This window comes from Gadus macrocephalus, chromosome 5 (assembly GCF_031168955.1).
Source record: "Gadus macrocephalus chromosome 5, ASM3116895v1".
NCBI lineage: Eukaryota > Metazoa > Chordata > Actinopteri > Gadiformes > Gadidae > Gadus > Gadus macrocephalus.
Window position 1 is genome coordinate 19408695 of NC_082386.1, and position 8307 is coordinate 19417001.

Below are 8307 nucleotides of genomic sequence, written 5' to 3' on the forward strand. Positions count from 1 at the left end.
CCATAGTGAATGACCTCTCACTGACTGAGACCATAGTGAATGGCCTCACACTGACTGAGACCATAGTGAATGACCTCACACTGACTGAGACCATAGTGAATGACCTCTCACTGACTGAGACCATAGTGAATGACCTCACACTGACTGAGACCATGGTGAATGGCCTCACACTGAGTCCATAGTGAATGACCACACACTGCCTGAGACCATAGTGAATAACCTCTCACTGACTGAGACCATAGTGAATGACCTCACACTGACTGAGACCATAGTGAATGACCTCTCACTGACTGAGACCATAGTGAATGACCTCACACTGACTGAGACCATGGTGAATGGCCTCACACTGAGTCCATAGTGAATGACCACACACTGCCTGAGACCATAGTGAATGACCTCACACTGACTGAGACCATAGTGAATGACCTCACACTGACTGAGACCATAGTGAATGACCTCTCACTGACTGAGACCATAGTGAATGACCTCTCACTGACTGAGACCATAGTGAATGACCTCTCACTGACTGAGACCATAGTGAATGACCTCTCACTGACTGAGACCATAGTGAATGGCCTCACACTGAGTCCATAGTGAATGACCTCACACTGACTGAGTCCATAGTGAATGGCCTCTCACTGAGTCCATAGTGAATGACCTCACACTGCCTGAGTCCATAGTGAATGACCACACACTGACTGACCATCAGCACCCCTCGCATCACCAAACCAACACCATTAACACTATCACCACCACCCCTCACACCATCACCGAAGCCTCACTCCATCACCACCCCTCACACTATCTCAAAAAAACATCACCACCAAACTCCGGCCAGCAATGTTTTCCAGCCCAGCTGCCCCTGCCAGGGAGTGACGGCCGGGGAGGGACCGGTGTACTCCAGCCCCTGGCTCCGGGATGAAAGGCCCGTTTCCCGGTGCTCCTGAGTCACAGCCACAGACGGGAAGCAAGGCCACCTGTCGCCAGTACACAGACAGACCACTGGGAACACGGGCCGCTCCTCAGAACTATATTTACACTACACACGTTCACGGAGAACGCGAGAGAGTACGTTTCTCGTGTGTCTTTAAGCAGCTGCATGCTGAAGGATCCACCGCCTCCTCCTCAACTTTGGATTGATATACCTACTGTGCACACAAAACTATCCATACCAATATTACCAGGTTCAACAGGTTATGGTTAACCCTTTCCTTGTGCTGACCTTTTACTTATTAAGTAGTGAGGAATAAGCATTTTGTACTTTGTGTCGCATAGTAATGTATTAAATCATTCTGTATGCATAATACATAATAAATCAAATAGGCTACATAGACGTGGAGAAAGGCTTACTTAAGGTTTTCGTAGATTTTGTCGACTCAAACGTTTGTATTTGGGTCAGCTTCAGGACTCGCTAAAGATGATTCTGCTACCGCCTGGTGGCCGAGGGATGTCAAGTCACGGCTTCATTGAAATTCTTGTATTTTCTCTCAATGCTAATTCCGGTATTTTGCAATTTGAGCCCCCATTCTGGTTTGTCTAGGATGAAATAGAGTGTTTGACACCAACATTTTGACGATTGGTCCTGTCTCGTGTATTTGGCTAATTTAGAATCCCCACTGCCTGTTTCAGAATGGCTGGCTACTGGCATTCACAAACCTGTCCTCAAACAACCCTAAATGTTCGTTTTCATAATTGTGCAACTCACTGAATGGTAAGTGGCGTTCGTTGATGTTTTAGAAAATATATAACGGCGCAATATATGGTTTCCATCCGTGTTATTTGATATAGTGGAACTATTCTTTCAGATACTACTCGATGTTTGACTCTCAAGCGTTGGACACTCCAGACCACTTGGTGGCGACAATGTTGCTTTACTTTGTGCATGTAGCGGGACATAGTAAACAAACAGAAGAAGACGTTCATTGTCGAAAACCAAGGCATCAGCGCTGGCAGTGGTTACCGAGCTATCGAATATGGGGAGAATGTGTGCGGTCAGAAACTGCGGAAAAATCCCTCAAAAACGGAGTTGTCATCGGCTTCCTCTCCTCGGTCACAACACTGCAAGACGGAAGTTGTGGCTTTCATTCCTCGGGTTAGACGTAAACACCCCTCTAAATGTTCTTCGGGAAGCTGACCATCGCGTTTGCGCCTTCCATTTTCGGCACGAGGACTACATGCAATCAACCGGTCTTCGAATGGAGTTTCCGAAGAAACTGCATCTGCAAAAGGCAGCTGTACCGACGCTTCTTGGACCAACGCTAGACGAAGAAGACCTTGGGGTAAGCTAGACACACATGTACAACGTTCTTTTTATGACTAGTTTAGGTTGAACATCTGACTCGAACCTCAAAGTTACACGGGCTGGACCCCAAAACATCGATTTCGTTGTTGCTGCTTGATGTTTTTGACGTTGACGGTTCTGAAGTTATACTGTACTAGTATTTTGACCTAGAATAGCGTTTTTAAAATGGTTTATTGTTCGCAACGTCTCCCAAAGAGAGCTGATGCGGTATCCACGGAGGTTAGATGATTCCAAAGTAGGGGGGAGGGTAGGCAAGTAGCCTCCAACACTTTCCCGGGGAGCCAGTGCCACAGTGGTTAGATAATTTCACAGTAGGAGGTGGGGGTGCGGTAGGCAAGTAGCCAAGTAGCCTACAACACTTTCCTGGGTAACCACATTCCAACTATCTGGCTAATGACCTTACCAATTAATTTGCCTATATGTACTATCAGATCACCCAGGAGATGTAGCAAATCGACCATCTTTTTCCAGTAACCATTCAAACCACCTTTCAAATGGCACAGTCTGAGCCGTCATAACAACAGTACTTGTGTCAGTAATATTGATGAGATGTCGTGTTTTGCTACTTGTTACAGGCTGGTGCTGGTGTAGAACCCTTCGTTTTCAATGCTCCCCATTCAACTCCTGTCAAGGACCAGCCTTCTCCCAGCTTGTCCTTGGTCCTCACCAGTCCACAGCAACGGCCACAACAATCCACAAAATCCTCAAGGAAGTCCTTATCTGGCAGTTACCTTGCTTTCCCTGTGACCAGGGAGAGGTCGTCACTATTTGTAAGTTTGTATATTGTTTTTCTTACTTGTAGTGATGCAATGCATATACCAATGTAATTGTAAGGATTCCTTTGTTTCACTCTTCAACAGCCAGACAATTGTAAAACTGAGATGCTTCAAGTGGACATTTCCTCAGTCATTAAGGATGAATCTGGCAGTCCCCTTGCTTTCCCTGTGACTAGGGAAAGGCTGTCACTATCAGTAAGTTTGTATATTGTTTTTCTTACTTGTAGTGATGCAATGCTTATTATCAATGTAATTTAAGGATTCCTTTGTTTCACTCTTCAGCAGCCAGACAATTGTAAAACTGAGAAGCTTCAAGTGGACATTTCCTCAGGCATTAAGGATGAACCAACAGACATGAACATCAGCATCAATCAACAATCAAGTTCAACCTCCAGTTCAAGTGCCTCAGAAGAGCAAGGGGAGTTGGATGAAAGAAAATGGATTGTGAACGAGTCTAGCCTCTTGACACTGTTTAGAACATGCCATACATGTGCCGTACCCATCATTGATATAACATTGACAACTACAGGTAGCCAGATAAAGATCGAATGGACATGTTTAAATAATCATCATGGCAGGTGGGCATCATGTCCTGACTCCTGATGCAAGAGGAATGGCACAGAATCACCTGCTTGTTTCTGCTGCTTCGGATCAAGATTGTACATTTGTGTGTTTTACATTTTGTTAATACAATAGGGCTATGTCTACCTTTTACCCATGCTATTTGAAAACATGTTTAGGCCTTCAGACTGTGGTGTGCACTTTATAAATAAAACTGAAAAGATGTTTAAAAAATAGCTTTTTATTGAGATTTTTTTTTACAGTGCAGGTAGGTAGGGACAGTAGGGTAAGAAGGTCAGAATAAGTCCTCTATCTGACTTGGTAACCCCGCATACTGTCCAGTGGGGGAAGGGAAAGCATCCCTTACAGCCCACACCACACAACTGGGTAATCCAACGCCTTTTCCTCGTCCCAGACCTTTGAGGGCCCACCCCAGAATAACTCGATAAGCCACCTGTCGGTATTGCCTGAGGAGGAGAGCAAAACATGGATAGAGCAAAGACGGCGTCAGAAACTTATTTTCGAGAACATTATATTTGGCTACATGCGAATTATACAAACTGGCATCTGAATATGAAATTCATTGCATCAACGCAGCTTACCTTTCTGACAATTGGCCATTCGGTCCTTCGGGTGTGGGGCGGTTCTTCCAGCTTATTTCAGGGACCCAGGAGAAAGTCTCCAGCACGGGTTTGTTCATTAGCTGGCGCACTTCATTTTCGGTGATGCAGACCGGCGAACCATCAGTCCAGTAGTCCCTCTGCTCACGACGGTACTAACCGAGCGAAAAGACTACAACACAACGTAAACAACCCTGGTTTCCGTTTCCGCTGGCGCAGTAACATCAACGAGCAATGAGTCTTCCAACTGAAATCATTGAGATTTACAAAATGCCGTATAAAACACGATATAAACTGTATTTCGCTACGATACCTGATTTGGAACATCAACTAACACTACTTACCACTCGGTAAGTTGCACTTTCTGAAAACGAACGTTTATGTTGGATGTATGGATGTTTTAAGGACTGGTTTGTGAATACCCTAGGCCAGCCATTCTGAAGGAGGCACGGGCGATTCTAAATGAGCCAAATACCCGAGACAGGACCAATCGTCAATATTTTGGTTTCAAACAATCTATTTCATCCTTGACAACCCAGAAAGGGGGCTCAAAGTGCAAAATACCGGATTATTTTTCATTTATTCCTTTATCACGCAAGTAATGCAATGTATGTTTTACTGCAGGCCGATATATATATTTTAGTTGTTCGTGCATAATAATAATAATAATAATAACAGGGTCAATACATCTGAAACGCATTTCTTTAAATTGTCAGCGGAACTGTTGCTCGTTAAACATTGTTTCCGAGGGGACCTCAACACGAGTTACACCAGCAGCTCAGCGTGTATTTAGCAGCGAGCTCAGCCTCGCTTGGGAGACTTACAAACTATTTTCTTTACTTATTGTTGTTATAAACTACTTGTACAACAGTTTATACAGGTACATAACCGTAATAGCGACCGCACGTTGTGCTTTTTATATAGCGATATACATATAGGCATGTATGTATATATATTATTTATATGCATGTTAAATTAAACTAGACAACAAGTGTGTTGTCCATAACGACCCCCAGCGAGACGGGGGGCTTCTGTCCGGGGAGCAGTCGTCCTATGGTCCACGATACCGAAATCATTAACAGAGGTATAGCCTAACCGCTTGTATTCACATTTAGAATGACATAACTTTTAGGACCCTGTAGTACTGTAGTAATAACCGGGTTGTGGTTCTGACCATAGAATAGGACGTGGTCTCTAGTTTAAATCCACCAGTGTTAATTATTGGCGAGTGTTTTCTATGATTAACACTGATAACGTCCTGTGTAGTTTAGTCAGAGTGTGTTGAGTCCAGCCGCCATGGAGGGAGTGGAGGAGAAGCTCAAGTCTCTGTCCATCGCGCGGCGGCTCCAGCCGCAAGACCCCGCCTACCTGCTCGACGTGTCGCTTCAGCCCGGCGCCGCGGGCACCTCCTCGGGCGACGTGCTGGCGGTGTCCTGCTCCAACCACCGGCTCCACCTGCACAACAAGGAGACGCTGCGTCCCCTGGGGGAGTTCCGCGGCCACACCGCGCCCATCTGCGGGGTCACCTTCGCGCACGCCTCCCCGGACCTGCTGTTCTCGGGCTCGGCCGACGGCACGGTGCGGGCGTGGGACGCCCGGAGGCCCGGCTCCAAGGCGGTCCAGGAGTTCCGGGGCGACCCGGCGCACCGCTTCAGCGGCGTGGGCGTCAACGCGGCGGACGTGGTGGTGTGCGCCGGCACGGAGCAGCTGGACGAGGAGAGCTTCCTGGTGTTCTGGGACGCGCGCGCCGCCGGCAAAGCACTGCTGGGCGTGTACTCGGAGTCGCACAGCGACGACGTCACGCAGGTGAGCTTCCACCCGCGGGACAAGGACCGGCTGGCCACGGGCGCCACGGACGGGCTGGTGAACGTGTTCGACCTGCGGCGCGGCGGCGAGGAGGACGCGCTGCTCGCCACGTGCAACAGCGGGTCGTCGGCCGGGGCGGTGCGCTGGGCGGGGCCCGGGCTGGACCGGCTGCTCTGCCTCACCGACAGCGACGGGCTCCACCTGTGGGACCTGGGCCGCCTGGACACGGAGGAGCCCCTCACGCTCTACAGCACCCCCGACGCCCGCACGCTCACCCCGCTGGAGGGCGGGGGCTCCGTGGACTACCTGGTGGGGGGCCAGTGGCTGGAGGGGGCCCAGAGGCTGCTGGTGGTGGGGGGGACCAGTGAGGGGGCCCTCCACCTCATGGAGTGCACCGAGCGGGGCCTGGAGCTGCTGAGCTCGCCGCCGCAGGGGGCGGGGCACACGGCGGTGGTGCGCTGCTTCCTGTGGGACGAGGCGGGGGAGGGGGCTCTGGTCACCGCCGGGGAGGACGCACAGCTGTTGCTATGGAAACCGGGAGGGGAGGAGCTGGCGCCCGGGAGGCAGGCGACCATGAAGAGCACCTCGTCGTGGAAGCTGCAGGCGCGGCCGCATAAACAGAGCGGGTACGAGTGGAAGAGAGGAGGAGGAGGAGGAGGGAGAGGTGGAGGAGGAGGAGGAGGAGGAGGAGGAGGGAGAGGTGGAGGAGGGAGGGGAAGAGGAGGGAGAGGTGGAGGAGGAGGTGCTTTGAAGAACCAATGACCTCTATGAGGAGTTAATCGGTGTTATGGACTGGACTACCGTGTTCTGGACTGGACTGTGATGTTCTGGACTGGACTGTGATGTCTGGACTGGACTACCGTGTTCTGGACTGGACTGGACTGTGATGTCTGGACTGGACTGTGATGTCTGGACTGGACTGCGTTGTTTAATTCTGGACTGGACTTTTATGCTCTGGACTGGACTGTGATGTTCTGGACTGGACTGGGATGTCTGGACTGGACTGCGTTGTTTAATTCTGGACTGGACTTTTATGCTCTGGACTGGACTGTGATGTTCTGGACTGGACTGGGTTGTTGGTTCTGGATTGGACTGTGGGAATAAAAATAAACATTTGAAAATCAGAAATGGATTTCTGAGATTTTATGAATAGCACAAGAACTTATTAATAAATCATCAACGAGTAATCTTCCAGCCCTACAGTAGCCCTGGTTAAGGATGTGATTCTACGCAAATTGGAGTTAATGGAATTGTATTCAGAGAAAACATGAATCATCTGAAATAATACATGAAAATAACATAATAAAGATGAAAAAAATGCCTTCATTTATTTTACACAAAATTGTGCTGTGGTTTTGTGTTTAGTGTGTGTGTGTTTGTATGAGAGAGAGAAAGATGCTGATTTATCGATTTGATTGTCAAAGAACTACTTATAAGTTGTATTGTCAATAAAAGTTGTAATATTTTATCTTTAAGGATATGTAACAAGTATATAGGCAAATAGTAATGCATATATATATATATATATATACGGTTTCTTAAATCATTAAAAGAATAATTCAATTTAGAGCAAGAGATCAATTAGACAGTGGTAAGATGGGACATGGATTTGCCATTATTTAAGAGTTATTACAATATTTTCATTACAAAAATATGAATTAATTGATTGATAATGATAACCGCTGGTGTTTGAACCCATACTGAGATCAGATGTGCTTTTTTAAACTGAGACGGAAATTTGGGACTAGTTGACAGTGAATGTTTACAAAGAAATACAGTTATTCAAAGAATGTAGGGAGGAGAAATGTCAAACATAACAAATGCATGCCGTCTCGGAATAGTTTCCTATATCATTTTATTTCAATCGATACTTTTGCGCTGTAAATAGTGTAGACGATGAATGTTGATCAGAAGGTCCCGTTGTATCCTTGTCTGGTAGGAATCACACGGTGGTTCTAAACTGCTGGGCTGCTGCATTGCCTCCGACCCCGGCCCATGCGACGGTGCACAAGGGCTTCTGTTCACAACAAACCAGCCATGAAAGCAGAGGAACGCTGGTCAAAGGCGCAGGTCGCCCGGGTGCTAAAAGCCGCCAGGGGTTGGGCCTCCGACAGCAGGTTTAGCCTCATTCCTAACGGGGGAGAACGACTCCTCGACGCTGGCTCTCCACCCGATCTCCCTTCCCTTGTCCGCGACAACCCAACCCGCGTACTCACCACCGGGGGAGGGACCCGTCTCGCTC

The 8307-nt window shown here is 48.0% G+C and overlaps 1 protein-coding gene and 1 long non-coding RNA gene across 3 annotated transcripts; one reads left to right on the forward strand and one right to left on the reverse strand.

Moving 5' to 3' along the window:
• Window positions 1-3864: 3864 nt before the first annotated feature.
• LOC132457440 (uncharacterized) lies at window positions 3865-4383 on the reverse strand. Its single transcript, XR_009525635.1, has 2 exons — window positions 4242-4383; window positions 3865-4106 (listed from the first exon to the last, which is right to left on the reverse strand). It is a non-coding gene; the product is annotated as an uncharacterized LOC132457440 (long non-coding RNA).
• A 98-nt stretch (window positions 4384-4481) lies between these two features.
• wdr89 (WD repeat domain 89) lies at window positions 4482-7407 on the forward strand. 2 transcript variants are annotated; one of them, XM_060051567.1, is made up of 2 exons: window positions 4482-4609; window positions 5526-7407. In XM_060051567.1, the coding sequence occupies exon 2, from the start codon at window positions 5556-5558 to the stop codon at window positions 6825-6827; it is 1272 nt and encodes a 423-aa protein (XP_059907550.1). In that variant the 5' UTR covers window positions 4482-4609; window positions 5526-5555; the 3' UTR covers window positions 6828-7407. The 2 variants fall into 2 exon arrangements, with proteins under 2 accessions (XP_059907550.1, XP_059907551.1); XM_060051568.1 differs by lacking the exon at window positions 4482-4609 and adding an exon at window positions 4696-5343.
• The last annotated feature ends 900 nt before the right edge of the window (window positions 7408-8307 follow it).